Here is a 21,085-nt window from a genome sequence, read left to right as displayed (position 1 = left end):
CACCCTATCAAGGCAGCGTGAAGTTGGAAGCCCCGAACAGCTCTTTAGAACAAGACAGGACCCAATCAAGCCCCTCCGAGAGTCCCAGGACCGAGGGGCTGGAGGAAGGGCCCGGGGCCTCCCTGTTCCTTCAGGGGCACCTTCAGGCCCCGCTCTCTTCCTGCCTCTGGCACAGCCAAGCAACCTCCCTCCTGAGCTCTGAGCTCCTTCAACTTCACGGAGTCTGGCATGGATTAGGCCAGAGAGCAGAGTCGAGCCTGTCCCCGAATGTGCCCACCTGAAACAAAGAGGCCAAGGGGCCAGGTGCAGCAGAGGTGGGCTGCTCTAACATCTCCTCTGCCAGGGACAGGGCAGCACCTGCAGATGAACTGGGGCTGTCATTATGCCCATTTAACAAAAGAGGACACGAGTCACTCTAGAGAGAGAGATTCAACCCTGGGACCCCCTTGTCTGCTACACAGCGCCCTCCTGCCCCAACACACCCGATAAGGAGATGCTGGCTGAGAAAACTCAAGGAGGAAGAAAGGAATGTAGAAGGGGTGCGAACCTATAGTGACTAGCAGACTGTGAGGAGGAGGACGCCCTCAGCTCACAGACACAAGGCCCAGGAGAGCACCATTCCAGGTCAAGAGCACAGACGGGGCCAGGCCTGAGCTTCAACCACTGGGGCCTGCAATTTCCTCATCTGGACAGTGGAGATAATGTGGTCCACCTGCTTCACTGTCTACTGTGAGAACCAAGGGACAGAGAGTCAGGGCTGGCATTAGCATCAGCCAAGCCAGGTGCTGACCATTGTTAACGGGGGTCCCTGCAAACTCCCATGGGGAAACTCCACCTATGCTGCCACAGGCCAGTGTGCCGTCACCTAGCAAGACACAGCTCCGCCCTGACTGTGACCCTTCCCCCTGGGGTCCCTGTGGCCAGAGCCTGCAGCATTCCCCGCGTTCCTCATCGTCCTTAGCATCCAAGGCAGACAGGGAACTCGGCCTCATGTGACTCTCTGGGCCCATGCCAGCAGCCTGTGCCAGGAATGACTTCAGCAACCACTGCAGAGAGGGGCAGGGCTGGGGGCTGCTGACGTGCACTTGGCCTGTCCCCAAGGGATGGCCTCGAAGGACAGGCAGGGGTGGCAGAGGCTGCTGGGGCAGGTCAGCCTTCCACCCAAAGAAAGAGGGCTGCAGACAGGAGGCCAAGGTGGGACCCAAACAGGGGCTCAGGCACAAACTGGGAGCCAGGCAAGACGGTTCCAGGCAGGGTTCACTGCGCATGGCCACCCCTCCATCTCCTGGGAAGGCAGCCAGGAGCAGCTCCATGTCTCGGGGCATTAGACAGCAGAGACCTAAAGACAGCTCTGCCCGTGTCTTCTGTCCCAAGGGCTGAGCTCAAGCCTAGGGGATGCTGGGAAGGGGGCAACTGCTTTGGGAGAAGCCATGGGGCGGGGGAGTCATCCCACAAGGGTGGCATCCAGTCCTGCCTGCTGTCCATCCACACTCCCTGGGAGAGTCAGGCCTCCAGGGACACTGCCTGCTGCCACAATGGGCCCAGAGCACCCCACGGACAAGCCTGCCATGAGAGCAACAGAGTGGTCCACACTGGCACAGCCACATAGGCCTGGGGAAGGTGGACACCGGTGAGAAGAGCCCAGAGGTCCCCGCAGGGGCCAATCCCCCCTCAGACACAGAGGAGGGGCGCACTGCACTGGTAGACCACCCGAACTGTCACCTCGGTCTAGGTTCTTACTCACTTGACAACGTCAGGGATTATGAAGAGTCATCGTAAGACAGAACGAGCGATAGGATGGCCAGGGGAAGGGGGCCTGGTCACATAACCCTGAATTCACATGAAAGGAATAAACCTGCCAAACAAAGCCCTTCCAGGACACTTAGGGCTCGGAACCTGATTCTGCCCGTTTTACAGCTGTCCCAAGGTTCCTGAGGAAACTGAGGCTGAGTGGAGGGACTTCCCATGGCCAAGGAATAGCCGGGCTAAACAGCTCTGGACTCGCGCTCCAGCACACGGCTCTAATTCCCAGGCTTCTAATTATAGGCAGAAATCCCTGCAAGGGACGGATTGGCGCTGAGACGCAGGCTAGGCCAGCTTTGCGCTCTCCGCAGGCCGAGCTGCCTCTAGGGGCTGTTTGGCCCTGCTCCGCACAGGTGCTGGCTGGTTGCAAGCCCCTGGCCTTTCAGGGTCCTTCAAATCCAAGTGGGGTTCATTCTCAGTTGCAATCCTCGCCCGGGGCTGTCTGCTCGCAGCTCTCTGCTGGCCAAATTCCTGCTCAGTAATTGAGCTTTTTACTCCATCACCGTCTAGACATTTCTCCAGGGGGGATGGGGAGAAGAAGTGCACAGATGGCTGAAAGGCACGGCCAGGCTCCCGTCTTGACCTGCTAAGGCTGCACAGCACCTGGGGTCCTGTCCGCCCTGCTCTGGGGCCCCGGGCTGCTTCTTGCACTGCCCACATCAAAGCTGTCCCAAGGTTCCTGGCGGCAGACACTCTGTCTACGGCTCCCTCTGAAGCAGCACCGGCCACAGGCCGTCTCCACGATGCCAGCCACTCTCCCAACAGCCTCTTCACACCCCATCTCCCTGAGCCACCAGGGTGAGCATCCAGCCCCTCATGTCAGCAGAGGCCAGGGAAAGAGAAGAAGGTGGCCTGTGGGTCCCACTGCACACATCCGAGTCTCACACTCTGAGGTGCCGCATGTCACTGCAGAGGTAAGAAGGTGACCTCAGGCCAGCAGCTCATGTGGGCCCAAGTCCCTCTAGGATACGGAACACTCCATAGCAAGTCCCTCGCGCCACCAGTTCTCACGGCCTCACACACTCGTGGAGAACGGGAGCCTGGGAACCGCAGTAGAGAAGGGGCATCTAGGAGGAGGGTGGGCCGCCCACAGCTCCAGGGGACTCCCCAATACTCAGTGGTGTCCTCAGAGCCCGAGATCGACCTGAAGAGCGCATCAACCCCTAGCACCTGAGTGGTCAGCACACTGCCAGCCAGCCAGGTGGAGACCCACTCCGGGGACGGTGGCAGAGGCCTGGACGTGGGGCCCAGCTGTGCCGTGTCTACAGATTCACCAAATACAGCCACAGGCAGGAAACGAACGCCAGTGTCTGGAAGGACGTGCTCCACAGCATGATTAAAGAAGGCTCTGACCATCTGCTTAGATCACAACCACCCACCACAAGCCTGGAGCTTCGCTGATGGGAAACCCGCCCACCTAGAAGGACCCCTCATTGACACTCGGGGAGTCTCCTCCATGCACAGCCCAGGGGTCCTGAAGACATTCACCCTCCAGGCTTCCTAACTGATGACAGAGGCACAGACAAGCCACCAGGGCCCACAGAGCAAAAATGGACAGGGTCCATCTTCCGTGCCAAAGGCAGCTCAGCCCAGAATCTCCCACAAGGTATCAATATTGGAAATGATCTGTGCTTGTTAGTTAGGGTGTTTTCAGCCAAGAATAAAAGAAAACTCAGCTCAAGATGGACCAAACAGTCACCTATCCAAGGGCAGAAGGGACAGGGCTGGTAACTTCAAAGCCTCGAGGACAACATCAAGAGCAAGGCTCCTTCCCTTCCATCTCCACTCCAGGCTGTCCTCATGGTCACAAGATGGCTGCCACGTTAGCCCAGTGGAAACATGACTCCTCCAAAGAGCAAGGAAATTCCAAAGGTGCCCCAGCTTGCTCCTCACAGGGCGTCACAGCACCCAGGCATAAGGCCCCCTCCCTATGGCAAAGGATGTGAGCCTAAAAGGTACTCAGGGCTCTGCTGATGAGGACAAAGGCTGAAGGTGGGGAGCAGCCTGCAGAGCTGACCCTGACATGGGGAGAAGGTTGGCCTGCGGGGGTGACCCTGCACAGCATCCAGGGGTGTCAGAAAGGTCTCTAATAAGTTCTCCTCTTCCATGCATAGGTTTGTTTTTTTTTCAGGGGTGGGGATGGAAGGAGAAATCTCCTTAAAAGGAAGTGGTCCCAAATGTCCACGGGGGGCCTTATGCCTCCACTGGGTCAAGAGGAGGTGATCGGAGCACAGCCGGGTCACTGCGGGCAGGCCCACTCCTGCACCTGCCCTGAGCTTGCCCCTCACTTTTTCCTGCTGTCACACACGCGGCCTGTACCACAACTGCTCTGCAGGACAGATGGGGGGCAGGCTGCATGTGGGGGACCCAAGTTCAAACCTCCCCCAGACCTTCACTCCAGCTCTTCTCACAAGCCCAACACCAAGGAAGGAGCTGCTCTGTCCCTCAGTCACTCCACAGAGGCAGGTCACCAGGTGGGCGTAACAGAACAGGGCCACGTGGGCGTTAAGAACAGAGACCAGCAAACAGCGCTGGCTCAGCACGTCCTTGCAGTGAAGGTCTGGCCTTGCTATGTCCCATAGTATCCTCTCGGGAGCCCCTGCAGCTGCAGCCCAGCCCTGGCGGGGGTGGGGGTAGAGGTGCCATGGCCTGGGCCTTGAGGCATGGTTTCCACAACTGGACCCTGGATGAGCCACAAATGCCAAAATTCTCTAGGGCAGGAGAGCAGGCCTGTGCTGAGTGGTGGGCTCACAGCTCACCTTGGGCTCACGGTCCAACATCAGCAGGGAGGCACAGAAGTGAAGACCTAGACGACACCGCAGGTGTGTGCACACGTGCACGTGAGCACCTTGGGCTCCACTGTCCCAGGCAACGGGGCATCTGGGTTTGGTCTGGGTCCTGCATCACTCTGTGACCTTGGGCCACTTGGTTGGCTTATCTGAGTCTGGGTTTTCCTTCCTCTAAAATAAGGGAGCGGAGCCTGCTGAGAGCCAATGGTCATCTGAGCCCTGACAATGAGAGTTCTTTCCAGAAGACGTCACTGTTTCCAAAAATTCTATTAGTGGAAAAGAGTTAAATGGATTAAGATTGAAACTAGAAGCCTTAGTAAACCTCTTTGCATACAAGTTCCAATGGGGTCAGACAATCCCTTCCACAGCAGGAGAGGAAAGGGGAGTCCTGGGATCCTCCAGGTGGTGGCCTGCTAAGCCATCCCCCTGGGAGGAGCCCAAACAGCCAGGAGCCACCAGAGCTGCTGCTCTGGGTTCTGCCTCACCACCCGCGGCTGCTCTGCACTGCAACTTCATTCCCTGAAGCTTGGAGAGGAGAGCAGTAAAGCAACCAATAAAACCAAATTAAAGGAGAAGCTGGCAATCTGTCCGTAACTTAATGAGCCAAGTCAATCCCTTCTTTCTCTCCTTTGAAAACTACAAAGTGCTCCTCGGTTACAGAAATGTTTTTGTTGCTGAGTCTGCAGAATCCACCCCATCCGCCAGCCGCCCAGCACGCTCAGCTCACTTTCAGAGGCCGGCGCTTCCAGACCGTCCCTGCGTTGGTTGAAGTCTGTTCCAAAGGCTCATGTTGCAGCAACTGGCTGCCACTCAAGTGAGTGATTCAATGTGCCTTCTGGAAACAGTTATGCTAACGTTTCATTTTCTTTAAGAAACATGCCACAGAGGAAATAGCATGTCCCCCGGACCCAGCAAAGAGCGCGTGTGCCTCCTAAGGAAATCTTGTGGGGGAGAGCTGCCGGGAGGATGCTAGGTGTAAGGACACGCTCAAGAGAAAGGCCCGAGTGCTCCACCTGGGTGAGAAGGGGAGGAAGAGTGATAGACTCGTGGAATACGGCCACACGAGACAGAGACCTGCTGCAACAGGTCACGGCCTTTAGGGCCCAGCACACACGCCCCTTGCTCATAAAGTGGGTTAAAAGTGACATTAAAGGCACTAAAATACAAAACTTTTTCCTTTCTTCCATTTTCTCTCTCCACTGATCTTGATGGTTTCTATTTGCTAGTTATCGTCGTCATGGTCCTTCGAGAACAAAGATACTCAAAGAGCAGCAAGACACCAAGGGGGCCTCACAACTCAGTGCTCCACCAGCCAGTGACGCGCCCCACACACCGTGCCGCTGTTGGGGGTATGGAATTGAGCCAGGCATGTCTCCTTTCCAAAGGCCCACTGTCCCAGCCCACAGACAGTGGACAACAAACGGAACTGCCACCCCTGTGCCAGGACACATTAGGTACCTGGATCAGGGTAGAAGCAGCTCGCTCCTGCCCAGTGGCCTGCAGGATACACCGGAGCATCATCAGCCTGAGCCCTGCACCAAGCTGCCACGGGATGCTAAGGGGTGTGATGCGCAGCCCCCCACCGCCTTTGCCCACATCTCTTTCAGCAATGTGGGGTGAAGTGACCACTGCAGAGATGGGAGGGAAGGTCAAGCAGGGTTGGGGTCCTAGGAGACAGAGAGTGGGAAGGCCAAGGACCTGTCCAGCGGAGGCAAGGCTCCAAGCCCCCTATGTGCACTCCCATCTCACTGGTTGATTAACAGATGACACAAATTCAAACACAGGATTAGGATGGTGACCTTGGAGTATGAGGCCCTTCTGGCCCAGAGCCTGTTGTGTATACAGGCCACATGCCCATGAAGGTGCCCTGCCAGGGGACGAGGAGGTGGTGGGCCAAGAGGGAGATCCTTGGGATTCAGGTTAGAGAGTATGAGGGTTGTCAGTGAGGACCAAGTCAGGAGTCTTGAGGCTGACAAGGTCAAGGTGGCTGCGGTGAGTGGAGGATGAGACCAAGGAGGTGAGAGGCCAGGGCAGGAAGGACCTGCCAGGGGTACTGAGACCACAGCACGTCAGGCTCAGAAGAAACTGTCCACCAGTTGCCATCATCCTACGCCCAGACGACTGTTACTGCTGTCGGGGATGAAGCGGAAAGAAACGGGATGATGGAGGGAGGGAGAGTAAGGGGAGTGAGGGGAGGGAGAGCGCAAAGGAAAGGACACCACCTTCCTCCTCGCCGTTTACGACACCACCGTGATATTTAGTCTCCTGTAAGGTATCAAGAAACGCCTGCCATTCCAAATATCCTCTTACTCATGCTCAAACCACAAAATGTCAACAGTTCCGTATGGGCGCCCAGCAGCCAGTGACTGTATACATTCTGTGCACCCAGACGTCGCCTAGGCCAAGTCCACCGTCCGCCCTCTCCACACTCAGTGCCTCTGCTCCACCCGCTGCTATCCACTGACCTCAGCAGGGCGACGGCAGGGCTAGGCCATGGCGGACGCTCGGTAAATATTTATGAAGTCAGTGAATAAACGAGAAAACGAACCGCCAGATCGCAAAAGTCCATCGGGATCCAAAAAGCAGACGACACCTGGTTGGCTGGGGCTGGCGCTTCGCTCAGGCAGCTTGACTCAGGAGGCCTGGTTTGTAGCTGTCTGCGCGGTGGCGAGCCAGGCTCAGCTCCACCTGCCAGCTGTCACTCCTGGGGAGTGCGGCGCCCAGCTCAGAGCGGCCTCTCAGCGCCTGCTGACTGAAGTGAGGGCGCTCCGGCACCTCGTGACCCCAGCACCCAAGTGCTCGCAAGGGGAGGTTCCTGGGGATGCTGTGGTGTTTTTTACTGTATTTCTAAATGTTTTTAAAGATGTATAATCTCCTCTAGATAAAAGCAATTTGAGACGTTCAATGACAAAGGGCACAATTAATTAAATATGTATTCAAACCATGACATGGGACATAGGGAGGCCAGTGGACTCTGAGAGCTGCCTGGTGGACAAAGCAAGGAAGGAAACACTGTGAGTCACATGCTCCAGTTATCAGACTCCAGTGCCCTGCTTAGCAAAAGTGACCGATTAATTAGCACGTTTATTAGCATGATCAGTCCTCGATTCACCAAGAGGTCTTATTTCTCCCTTGGACAGAGAGAGGTGTGGATGGTTTTAGGAAAACAGTCACAGGAGACCCCAATCTCCTGCTGTGAGTGAAAGGTGGCCGGGTCAGGAGGAATCCTTTGTATTTTCAAACTCTTAGGAAATTGACTCCTTATGACCTTGGAGCTTTCTAGAGTATGAGCAGGAATCCCAAAGAACCAAGGCCAATAAGAAATAGACAACAGACAGAGAAACCAACTAACCAGAAACACTGGCTTTCATTCTGGAAGGTTCTAATAAACTCACTGGAAAATAACCGTTTGCATATGGTCCAAGACCTAGGTCCTCCAGGCTTGGCATGAAAGGAGAATTGAGTAACTCCCTCCTCAGTGCTCATCCCTCCACTGGCCCTGGGGCCGGCCCTCTCTGTCCTTCCTCTCAGTGGGCTATCCCTTTCTCACAGAAGCTCCCCTGTCCACACCACCTTTGGAGGCCTTCCCAGGCCCGACGCCCTACCTTCCTGTCTCCTTCCTCGCACTTCACCTGTTCCCACAGCAGACCCGCCTCTCCACGGCTTTCCCCATCTTGCCACAGCCTCAGCTCCTCAGAGAGAACTTGCCCAAGACAGACGCTCACCAGGCATTTATGAAATCAGCAAACGAATTAGGAACAACTGACTTTAAAAGATCCGGTAGGATCTTAAAGTCAGATAATAATCTGTAAAAATACTGTGGAATTGGAGCAAACTCCATTCCTACCAAAATCACAAACCAATGGGCAAATACAAGGCTTCTACTGTATCTGGCAAGACCAAAGTGTCACCTTCAGCAAAGAAGCATGATTCCTCCCAGGAGGAAGAGCAAACAAACCGGCTTCTCTGCCTCCTTCCCTGGGCCACTTAGCATTTCTCCTCACTTGGTTCTTAGGGGCATTACTTCTCAGCCACTGTCAGCAACTCCAGGATGAGGTCACCATCCACCAGTGGGGTTGGCAAGCCTTTTTTTATGTAGTGCCCGAAAAAGCAAATATGTTTGGCTTCACAGGTCGTAGGGTCTCCAATCCAACTGTCCAACCCTGCTAGTACAGGACAAGAGCAGCCATAGGCTCTTCATGAATGAAGGAGCAACACTGTTCCAATAAAACTTTATTTACAAAATCAGGTGGAGGGCCGGATCTGGACTGCAGGCTCTTTGGGGACCCTGGACTCTAATACACTGTCATCACACTGTCAGACTCACTGAACTGCCAAATGGAACCAATTATGTCTCCTCAAAGTGAAGAGAGCAGGAGACATTCCCATGGGGGCACCTGCAGACTCAGTCCCCATAACCTGGGACCTGGGACCTGCTCGGTCAGAACCATGAGGAACAGTCTTCATCTCATTCCCTGAAAAGCGTGCCAGCAGGACAAAGTCACTGCCATATTAAGAGAAAAAACAAGAGCCAAAGAATTTCCTCAACAATCAAAGAAGTTCCTGAAACAGGGCCAGAAAACACACAGGGCTCCAGTTCAGAGGGTTTGGGGGAACTGAAATGTCTTCCCATGCCAAAAAGAGCAGAAGGGAATGAAGGAACCCCGTCCCCATTCACCTCTGGACGAAGGCCGGCTCAGGGGACGAAAGCCAGCTCCCACTCGCTGTCTGGGTTTCCATCCCTCATGAAATATTCATTCCCCACCTCCCCAAAGACGGTAAAGATCAATTTGGTAATAGAAGCCACATGACGTCAGCAGGTCCCTGGCGACGACAGCAAACGGGACGGGAGCCCTCTGAGTTCTGGAAGGAAAAGAACACCACAAGACAGTGGTGCAGAGGGAGTGGGGGAGAATCCAGAATGGAAAAACACAGAGACAAATCACAGGGCAACTGCAGAGTGTGCATTCCCGGCCAGCTGCTCTAGGGAGACCCGCGACGGGCTCTGGAGGACACGCAGGCCCTGCTCTCCGACTCGCTTTGGGCAGCTTGTGCGTCTTAGTCAGCGCCCTCTGACAATCAATTCGCCTGGAGAGAACCAGCATGAGTCAGACTGAGGCACGCCACCCCCACCTTGGCCACTGCCTTGTCCCCAGAGTCTGCCTGGACCCTCCTCACTCAGATAACTCAGGGCAGAGTCACCACACGCCAGGCCAAATTCTGATAGCTGGGCCTGGAGAGACTTGGATGTGAAAGGCCTAGTGTCCTCACTCCCCCTCACCCCAAAGTGACCCTGTTCTGAACCTGATGATCAAGTGACAGCCATCCTGCTCCGTCAGCAAGCTCAAGGTAAAAAGACCCTCTGCAAACAGAGCACCCCAGCCCTCAGGCTGTGCTTTGGCCACTTTAAACAGGTCTGTGGGAGTCACCAGCCTGAAGGTGGCACAGGTCTGGGGGGAAAAAAGAAAACCAGCTCACAAGACTCGCCACAGCTGCTTGCAAATATTTACCTGGCGGCCAGCGTCAGGGAAAAGCAGCCACAGGAAATCTGACTGCCTCAGTACTTTGAGTTACCCGAGACCACAGACCTAGCCCAGCACCACAAAGCCCTGGCAGCCGGCAGAGGCAGGGGCCACCTGTGCAGCAGCAGGCCCAGCTTCTCCCTGGACAGATGGTTCCATGTCCACTCAAGACGCTGTCGTGGAACACCCACACTCTGATGGGTGGATGAGGTGAATGTGTCCCACTCCATCAGCAGAGGTAAAGTTGAATCAAAAATAAGTGAGACCAGGACTGGGGGTGTAGCTCAGTGGTCGAGCATAATCTTCACGTGTGCAAGGCCCTGCGTTCAAACCGCAGCACCAAATGCATACAGGAAATAAATGAAGCCAGCCGATGAAGCCCGCACCTGCGGTCCCAGCTACTGGGAAGGCCGACACAGGGACATCACTCAAGGCCATCTGGGCCACAGAGTAGGACTCCCATCTCTAAATAAATTAACAAGTAAGCTGATTATAAATTGTGCTAAAGAGGTGAGGAGGCATAAGATAGGGATCATTGTTCCCACATGAGGGGTCGGGGTGGAGGGGCTGAGGGATAGGGAGCTATGCCACACAGGGGGTCAGGAAGGGATGTCTCTGGGGTCTGAGGTAGGATGTGATCACAGACCTGAAGGATGGGGAGGCCTCAGAGAAAGGAGATGCCCAAGGTCAGGGGTGGCTGGGCAGAAGTGAGGAGGGAACTTAAAGAGGGCTTCAGATCAGTAGGAATAGCCCAGGTAAGACACTGTGACCTCTTTGGAGCAACAGTGGGAAGTCCATAAAGCTTTTACACAGGACAGGCAGGACACCCTCTGAGAGAACCAGCACAGCTGGAAAAACAGCTGTAACAAAGTAACTTTCCCCTCCTGCCTCCCTCCATACCTCCCGGTATCTCTGCCCTGTGCTCCTGGCCTAAAGAAACCCAACAGCCCCCTTTCCCCTTTCTCTCCACCCACCCCCACATCTGTCTCTCTCTCTAAACTGCTCAGGAAAAAAGGAACCCCGCGGACAAAAAGCTGCCGCTGGATGAGGTTAAAAATACTCTGCGCACACGGCCAGTGGCTCATGTCAAGCACATTTGGAAACAGTTTGTATCCCAAGCTGAACTAGTTTGCCCTCGAAGCTGCTTTCCATTAAAGTGTTTACAGACACACTGTCCCTACTTCCTGGGACTGTCCTCCTCCAGGCTCCCGCTGGCCCCGTGGAGGGTCCTAAGGAAAGGGGACTTTCGACCCTCGGGCAACACTGTAGAAAGGGAGCTCTGGTCAAGTTGGAGGGCTGGGCCTGCAGGGGACACCCTGTCTCCTCCAGCATGCGGGGCGAGAGGGCTGCTCGGTGGGCTGTTCCCCAAATTTCTGCAGGGTCTCAACACGCCCGGCAAAGTGGGTGCATAATGTCTTCTCAGCAGAGAGGCAAAAACGAATTCTTTGGTCACGATCCCAGAAACAGCTCTGGCAACTGCAAGGCCCTGGAGATGGGAGGGCGGCCAAGGGCGGGAGGAGGTGAGAAGCCCAGAGCTGGGCTCCCCGTGGGGCGGGGCCACAGTGGCTCCTCCACCCTCCTTCTGTGGGCAGCACCCCGATGTGGTCGGCAATTCCAAGGGAACGTCTGTGGGGACTGCACAGGACAGATGTCCGTGGCCCCTTCCATTTCCTTAAAAGTGTCAGAAATGCCACCTTCCAAGGGCAGCAGCAGTGTGAGTGGTCGAGAACCCTCTGAGTAACTCATGACGCTGCAGCGGAACCCCAACTGTGAGCCACCAAGTTACTGGGCCCATAGATGTGGCAGGTGGCCACACTCTCTTCACGGGGCTCTTCATAGATGGCCCTGGGGAGACTGGGCCATAGTCTTTCACGACCAGGTGCTGCCGTAACCAAGTTCCTTCCTAGGGCCCGATTCTGGGGCTCTGCCTGCCTTCCCCGAGTTTCCCTGGTCTGTTTCTGTGTTGTCACTGTCCCTGAGATAGCACAATACCAGGCAAGCTCATGCCCCATCTGCTGCCCACCTCCCGCCTAAGACATCACGTGCAGATGGGTGAATCTGTGCAGGGATTCACTCACCCAGGTGAGGGGCTCTTTCCAAATGGAGCCTCATGACCAGCCAGACTGCTGCCCCACCCCCACCTGGCTCTCATCAAAACAAGGGGACAAAAGGGAAAAGCCTGGAAGAGGTGTCTTTTCCCCCCCTACTTCCAGCTAATCAGCAAAAAAGAAGAAAGAAAAAAAACAGCAGTTAGTCAGTGGAAAGCGGCTTTTGTGTGGGTGTCTGCAATTTAATATCCTTTCATTTCCGATTCCATTTTGAAAAGCCACATCAGTTCAATTTTAAATTTTCCAGCACCCTTTTTTGGGGGCTGGCAACACATGTCACGCAGCAGGCTGCTGGCTACACAGCTGGACTCCCAGGGACAGCACAGCCGTGTCCGCCTGCTGGAGCGCCCACATCTTGCCTGGAGAGCCAGGGATGACACAGGCTCCAGGCTCCACTTTGGCTCAAAATCTGAGAAGATTCCTGGGCCAGGAGCAATCGCACGGAATGCACCACACATTCCAAACACAGAGTCACTCTGCGGGGACAGTGCAGGCACCGTGCAGGCCAGCACCCGCCTGTAGACAGCTCAGCCCCACACTGGCCACCTTCCAAGGGCTCGGAGGAGCTGAAAGTCACAGATGTGGCCACAGCCCGTGCTATTCTGGCTGCCCTCCTTCCGGTGAGACAACCACGTCCTGCACACCTTTCTAGCAGAGTTCTAAATGGGGATGTGCCAGCCTTCCTACAGGCTATTTAGAATGAGCTGTCCCATCACAAAGAGGACAGGCTCCATCCCTGAGCTCGTGGCCATGGGCTTGGGCACTTGGGGAGCAGAAGCCTGACTGACCAGGAGGCTGGGGTAACTAGGTGCAGCTGTGTGGCTTCAGATGGATCACTTACACTCTCTGAGCCCTGTTTCTCCCTCTGTAAAATGGGGATGATACAGTTATCTTGCATACAAGTAAACGAAAGTGGGGCCTGGCCCAATTATCTTGTGACCAAGAAACAATTTTCAAAGATGAGCTGTTGCTAGAAATTCCACGGTGACCTACCAGAATAACACACAGTTGTGGTCTCACTGAAGGCCATTTACTCTGTGCATGAGCACAGAGCCTGGATCTACCCTGAGCTTCTCTGGCCTGGGCCGGGGTGCACAGCCGAGCGGGTGAGGGAACATGCATAGATGTCTCAAAGCTCGTGTTTTCTGAAAAGCTGTCTGGGAAGGAGCAGCAGCCTGGTGCTGTTAAAAAATAAATTAATAAAATGAAAGATCCAGAATCCAGAATCCTGTGCCCAAACTGAACACAGAACTAGCTCCACCAAGCAGCCACACCTGTTTGACCTCACAGGCAACACCCAGGGGAAGCTGGAGGGGAGCCGGACAAGACCCCGGCCCCCGATCTCAGTCTAGGGTCTCTTCCTAGTCCAGCCACAGGATTCCAGCTGACCCCTATTCCTCCTTCCATCTGGAGTCTAGAAAACTGTAAGGATGTGAAGAAAAAAAAAAAAAACAGAAAAAGCAATTTCATTGCACTTGGCACCTGGCAAACTAAACTAATGCTCTGTAATCAACATGACGATGAGTGGGAATTTTTGATGATCCAACAAGAACTGGATTTCGTTCCAGGCATGAAGACTTTGCTAAGAAATCTGCAAAGCAAAAATGACTTCGAGGAGACTAGTCAAACAGAAACATCTTCTTTTTTGTTTTTGTTTTGTTTCTGGTGCTGGGGACCAAACCCAGGGCTGCATGCATGCCAGGGAAACCCTACCACTAAGCCGTGTTCCCAACACCAAACACATTTTCAAATACAACATTCCCCAACTGGAGCTCACTCTGTCTCAGCTTTGAATCCCACTTCCCATCCCTGCCAAAAAAAAAAACCTGAACACTCAGAGAATTCTAATTTGAGCAAACATTGCAGTCCCAGCCACCCCCACCCGACCCCCACCACCACCACCACCCCCACCACCCCCGCACCCCCCCCCTTGGCAGGTGTACATTAGCATATTAAAGGCTCTGAGAAGTTCTGTAAAGAAGAAATCCATTAGCTTTGTTTTAATTTTAATTGGTTTCCAAGGCCCTTGGCCCTTTTCCTTTTGAGGTACTGAGAGTGAAGCCCAGGGCCTAGCACAAGCCAGGCAAGTGCTTTATCCCTGAGCTGTATACCATCCCCCCAAACTGTTTGAGTTTGAAGATGGATTGAAGCCTATCTAGTTACCCTGCAAAGTCCCCAACTGGGGAGACCTGTTTTATTCTCAAAGTAGTTGTTTGGTGTCAAAGATGGCTCATCCTAAAACCTGGTACGTCTATGCTACATGGTGAACACATAAGATACCCGTGGAGACAGACAAACTTTTAACAGATGCCTCAGGATCAGAAATGGGAAGGAGACTCAATTACCACTGTTCACCTACTAATTTCTTTCTTTTTTTTTTTCCCTTGGTACTCTGGGTGGAACCCAAGGATGTTCTACCACTGAGTTATATCTCTCTCCAGGGTCTGAAGACAGGATCTGGCTAAGTTGCTTTGGCTGGCCTCGAACTTGTGATCTTCCTGCCTCGGCCTCCCAAGCAGCTGTGATTATAGGCATGCGCCACCATACCCAGCTCCACCTACTTATTTCTTTACCAACCTATTGCTTTATTTTATAAACAGTTTAAATATCTGTTGTGAAACTCTCTGACCTGGAAGGAGACAGCTTTTTCCCACAGCTTTTCTGACCCCCTTGCCCTCCCTTGCTCTAGGCTATACTCCCCAAGGCCTCTCCCTGGGATCCCAGGAAGTCAGATCCCAGGTGCCTTTACCAGGTCTGGGTTTGGCCAAGATCTTGGCTAGGATGTCTGAGATCTGGGCTCTGCAGGTGGAGCACTGTCAGGGACACAGAAGCCGCTCACCTGGTGGTCAATCTTGATAAGAGCAATGTCCGCCTTTTCGTCTACGTCCTTGATTTTGGCTTCATAGGTGGCTCCACTTTTCAGCTCGACTTTGACACGGTGCTTGTTGGTCACTACGTGGGCATTGGTCACAATCAGTCCATCTTCTGACACAATGAACCCAGACCCGCTGGCCACTGGCACCTCCCTCTTGGAGAAAGGGAGCCTGGAACCAAAGGACAGAAGGTAAGCCCCCAATCCCAGATCTGTGCACCGCGCCCACCGAGGCTCTGGGGACTGGTTCTGTGTGAAGGGAATCGCTGCTTCACACACCAGGTTTAACAGCCCAAGACGAAACGTTGTGCCAGTTTTTGCAACACATCGAAAAATTCCACTTAGAAAATATTCTTGGGGAATCTCTGCAGAGCCAAACGTTCTTAAAGCATCTGAAGGGTCAAGAATGTAGATTTAAATAGTCAAATGGAAAAATGTCCTAAGAGAGAAGCATTTATCATAAGGCAAGAATCTACTCAGTGACACTCTGACACTTGAATGCATCTCAGAAATAGCACTGGTGTTTTGCTAAAGGCAGCATTTGTCATTGAAAGCTTCAGGTTAGAGCAAACAAGGAGGCCTCTTTACTTGCGAAATAACTCGATGTGAACCACTGCAGGAGCAATCTTCTCCACCACATCAGCGATGAAGTTATATTTATGGCGCAAACTGTTCGGATCTTCCTGCCCTGAGAACAAAGAAAAGACCAGGCACTTAACCGTACTGTGCTTTGTGCCGCGGGGCCTGGAGGGAGATGGGTTAGAGGGAGCCCACGTGCATCACAGCACCACCATGCACACTCACAAGCACACACACACACACAAGCCTGCACACTCACAGTCATGCATATGCACACTCAAATGCATACACACTCACACATGCACGTGCACACACATATATTCGTACGCATGCATGCATATATATGCAGATGCTCACATGCTCACATGCATGCACACACAGGTGCTTACATACATGCACACCTAGTCTCACATGAATGCTTGCACACACATACACGTCTCCCTTGACTCGAGGAAAGCAGCCATTCCCCAGGCTCTAGATTGAGTGAAAACTGGGACACTTTCAGGCCCTCTTGTGACTGGTCACAGCTCCCCATCTGCAGCCTCCCCCCGGCAGCACCTGAGCATCTGAAGATGGTGTCTCAGTTCCTCCCCAGCTGTGCCACCAGGGACCTCAGCAACCCAACTCCATACCACTGCACAGAGGGACACTCCAGGGCCAGCCTGCCTCTCTGGAGCGCCTCCTATTGGAAGTGAGGGAGCATCTATAGACAAAGGCCCTCTCTGCCTGGCTCCCTGGTTCTAACAAGCTTTTCAGGGTTGAAATCTGATCCTTTTACATAGAAAGATCAGAAAAAGCCCTGCTACTACTAGGGGAAATCAACTAATCTGACAAATACACGATAGCATCATTTTATTATTGCTGCTTTTATTATATTTGCTTTATCATGTGCTACCTCATTTTAGTTTTTTGTACCTTCTTCTGGAAGAAGAAAAAATATCAGATACTGCTCCCATAGTATATTTGGAGAAACTGAGGCTTACAGGTTTTTGAGTGACTTCTCCATAGATAAATAGCATGCATATATGACAGGAAAATCTGAGCAAGGCCCCTTGACTCCATGTTTTCTCCAAATCCACAACTTTCCCACTTCGGAACTCTCCCTAGACATATCTGCTGCCCTCCTAGGTGTGCAAGATAGAAATGAGGGGATGGAAATGCTCCTTTCAAACACGAAGCCTGGTGAATATCACCCAGAGGTGGCTGTAAACAAAGCATCTGGGCTTCCTGGGACAGGCTTCCTGAGCAAAGGCTGGGCAGAGGGCAGAGTGTGACTCAGGCAAAGCCAGCAACTCCCAAGAGCTAATGCATTCCTGAGGATCTCTCCAGAAGCACAACTACTGGATCTGCCCGCTGTGGATCATTGACTCACTTCCTCTTTCGGAGGTCCCACTTTGGGCAGGCCTGGGAGAACCTGCCTGCAGCAGGGCAAGATGAACCCAGGGGTTCCCGGCTCAGAGGAGAAGCCGGTGTTCTCTCACTAGTCTAGAAAAAGTGACCAGGAATCTGACCTGAACACTAGAAGGCCTGAGGTCCATCTTCATTCCGCAGAATGACCTCTGTCTCCATGTCCCCATCTGCAAAATGGGGCCAGTGCCTCTAGAATGAGCTGCCCTAGACTAAGAGTGAGCGCAGGGCTCTTCGACTTGGCAGATGAGTAAACGGAGGGAGGGGCAGCAGGAGGACAGATGGTGACAAAAAGCCCACAACAGGCCTGAATTGTGTGGGTCAGATGACCTCTGACTTTTCGAGACCATCTTTTCGTGGACCAGCATCCACAGGAAACTAAACAGAAACAACTGAACACAAGGAACATCAATGAATTGTTCAAAGATGGCCAAAAAGCCAACCCGAGGAGAATGTTTGGCTTCTCCAACCAGAACGAGGACTGAAGGATTAAAGGAGCACCTGGCTGGGTGTTAATTCCTGATCCACTTGGAACCTGAGCCGCTGCTGCCTTACCACACCCTGGCTGGCTCTGACCTCAGCTGCCAGTCAACTGTCCTCCTTGAAGCAGGGTCAGTCCAGGTGGGGACAGCTCATGGGTGAGGCCAGGCCAGGCAGACTCTGCCATGAGCTGTGGTGCAAGGGATGATGAGAGACGGAGGCTGGGGAGGCTGGGGCGTCCCGGCCACTTGGCAAGGGGGGGGGGGGGCGTGCTGGGCCTGGCTCTGGCCTTAGGTGGAGCAGAATGTGGCCCTGGGCATGGTGCCCACTAGCTGTGTGGTCCCGGCTGTATCACAAACTCTCAAACCCACCCCTTGTCCTGCAGTGCCACCAGAGCAGCACCCACCTCAGTGCCTGCTGTGCTGCCTTTCTGAGCAATGCACAGGAAGCACTTGACCAAGCCATGCATCAAGTTTAAGAAAGAAAGAAAGGAACTGGCACAGGGTGGTCAGCAGGACAGCAGAGAAGGAGAGGGAGAGGCGAAGGTGCCACCCTGGCAACGCACATGGGTCCCAGGCTCCTCCCAGCAGTGTCTTCATGGCCACCCCTGTGGAGGACTGATCCAGGGGAGGCTGAAACTCACCCCACAGCCACTGTGGGAGGGGCAGGGGCTGAGTCAGCAGGAAATCCAGGCACCCAGATGGGCACAACCCAGAGGAAGGCAACTCTGGCCCCTGGGAAGCCAGACCTTGCTCCCCCTGCTTCATCCCCTTAGGCGAGAACTGAGGCCTCAGCCAGTCGTGAGGACAGGAGACCCTGCAAAGTCAAGGCCTGGCCCTTCTAACTGCTGGGTCACTGTCCTGAACGGATCCTGGCTCGGGCTGCCATACAGGGAAAGGTGTGTAACAGGCAAGGAAGGGGAAAGGCACGGAGATTGGAAAGGACAGAGGAAACTGCCTGGAGAGTCTTTCTGGAAAATGCTTCAGCTCTACAGACTGCTCGAGTCGGTGTGCTGACCAGTGTCCCAGAAGTACAGACTGTAATCAGTTGTACTTCTAGGTATTTGTCTATAAAAAGTTGGTATCAAAATTTTTAAGAACATCAATGATGAGCATCAAAAACACTAAATACTCAGGGAAATGTGTCATGAAATACATGCAGAAACTGTGCACCGAAAGTTCCCAAACACTGTCAAAATAAATCAGATACCATACTTGTGGCTTGAAGATTCATTATCTTTAAGCTATCATTCTCCCTAAAGTGATCTGCAGATTAAACACATTCCCCATGAATAATCTCAGCAGATATTTTTTTTTTGAAATTTGAAACAAATTTTTCAAATTTATGTGGAAACCAAAGAATCTCAAGTATGCAAAACATTCTCAAAAACAAAAACTGAGTGATTTATACTATAGGACTTCATTTTTTAAACAGAAAAAAAAAATGGTAAATAACTAGGATTAGCAGAAGGATGAGTCACACTACTTTACAGAGACAGATCTTTCCACTTACCTAATACATGTTTATCACTACTGATACTTCTTTTCTTTTTGTCCTTTTTTTGGGGTACTAAGAGGAACTTAACCACTGAGCCACATCCCCAGCTCTTTTTATTTTTTGTGTTGAGACAGATTCTCACTATGTTGCTCGGGGCCTCACTAAGTTGCTGAGGCTGGCTTTGAATTTGCAATCCTCCTACCTCAGCCTCCCAGGTGCTGGGATTAGAAGCGCAAGCCACCACCGTGGCTCACTACGCTGGATATTTAACACAATGAAGGACCCATTCAGAGTGGCTGGCATTTCCTCTAACTTTATGAGTTTCACGTTGCCAGGATTGTATCCCAAGATAATAACAGATTCCTCTCTCCTCCTTAAAAACTACTAGTCAAGAACACAACTTCATAAATGTGGCTTCCTTGGGGCCCACCCTCCTCGGTGGTTTACAAATACAAACACATCTTAACGACCATCAACAACTGCTAGGAAGAGACTGCTCAGTGTGGAGAAGTTTCAAAAATCACATTCCCTTGAAGAGTGTTTACCGAAGAGTGCCAGGGAGTAAGTGCAGCGACCCTCGGTGTCCATGGGAATTAGATCCAGGACCCTCCTCAGAACCCAAATCCCTGCCTATTCAAATCCCTTATAGAAAAATGGAGCAGAGTACTTGATACAACCTATTTATGGCCTCCCATGTACCCAAAGTCGCTTCTAGATGACTTGCCATACCTAATACAATGTAAATGCCGTCTAAATAGTTGTACTGAATCGTTTAGGGAAGAGTGGAAGGAGAACATCTGTATGTGTGCAGCCAGATGCAGTTTGCTTTTGTTGATGTATATTTCTTTTTTTTTTTTTTACCTGCAGTTGATTGAATCCATGCAAGAGGACCCTGCAGATACAGAAGGCTGACTGTATTTGACATCCATTATCACATTTAAGAAAATTTGTTGCGGGGCTGGGGATGTGGCTCGCCTGGCATGCATGCGGCCGGGGTTCGATCCTCAGCACCACATACCAACAAAGATGTTGTGTCCGCCGAAAAAACTAAAAAATAAATATTAAAAAAAAAAAAAGAAAGAAAATTTGTTGCAGTGAAAATGGAAGTCACACGCAAGAAGTGTGAACCCGAGAACAGACCTTTTGTGTGTGTGATGCTGGGGATTGAACACAGGGCCTTGTGCGTGCAAGGTAAGCACTCTACCAACTGTTCCCTAGCCCAAGAACAGACTTTTCTCTTTGCTTCTCTCAGGAGAATGAGCATACATTGGATGTGTTTTAAATACATCAATATGTGTTTCATCTTTAAAGCAAACACATCAGATAAAGATTAGAACTGAGGCAGGAGGAAAAGAAGTACATGCTTATGGTCCTAATGCCACGTTCCTCAATGTCTGCCCCAAGGTTCCCAGAACATCACAGCAAGCTCAAAAGATATTGCACGTTCTCTGGGGAAACACGAGGCTGCATATCCCCTGGACACCTTGGGAACTAGCTCCAGCAGTTCAGTTTCAAATCGGATGGCACTACCTTCCTCTTTGCGAGTCACACCTTTGCAAAGTTGAGTGTCTGGTAGTTGCTGTGATAAAAGGAACAAAGCACATGAAACTCAATGTTGAACTGGAGACAGGGCTGGCAGGGCAATCCGAATTTGAGATTTGAAAGGTCATGTGGCACCTAACAGGTGCATAAATTCTATTCATGGGGACTTATAGTTCTTGAAAAATAAAGTGAAGTATTACTTTATTCTTTTTCAAATGTCTACCATGTTGTAAGGACACAAATACTTGGTAGGTTCTTTGGGACCTAACTACTAGATCAGCAGAACCCTTGGGTATTCCATTTGGTCTGAAAGTCATGAAAAAAATTACTGGGATGCTAAAGGTGCTATGAATTGTGCACATTTAGGAACCTCTGCTTGGTGTCTCTGGGCTCAGTGTTTCAGAGCAGAGGTGAGTGGAGAGTGAAGGTCGAGAGAGCTCCAGCTTAGCTCACCCCCCTTGCCCTGGGAAAGCGGAGTCATCATGC

The 21,085-nt window shown here is 52.4% G+C and overlaps 1 protein-coding gene across 1 annotated transcript in view; it reads right to left on the bottom strand.

Moving 5' to 3' along the window:
* The window catches only part of Htra1 (HtrA serine peptidase 1), a 46,350-nt gene that overhangs the window by 7,446 nt on the left and 17,819 nt on the right, over positions 1–21,085 (bottom strand). Inside the window, exons 2-3 of the mRNA XM_046448792.2 lie at positions 15,683–15,782; positions 15,062–15,266 (exon numbers count right to left, since the gene is read on the bottom strand). Coding sequence (XP_046304748.1) covers positions 15,062–15,266; positions 15,683–15,782 — 305 coding nt within the window. The remainder of the gene's footprint in view (positions 1–15,061; positions 15,267–15,682; positions 15,783–21,085) is intronic.

The sequence above is a fragment of the Marmota monax genome, unplaced genomic scaffold (genome assembly GCF_021218885.2).
Source record: "Marmota monax isolate L192 unplaced genomic scaffold, Marmota_monax_Labrador192_F-V1.1 WCK01_AAM20220418_F8-fsc00076, whole genome shotgun sequence".
NCBI lineage: Eukaryota > Metazoa > Chordata > Mammalia > Rodentia > Sciuridae > Marmota > Marmota monax.
This window is presented reverse-complemented; position numbering and strand designations above follow the sequence as displayed.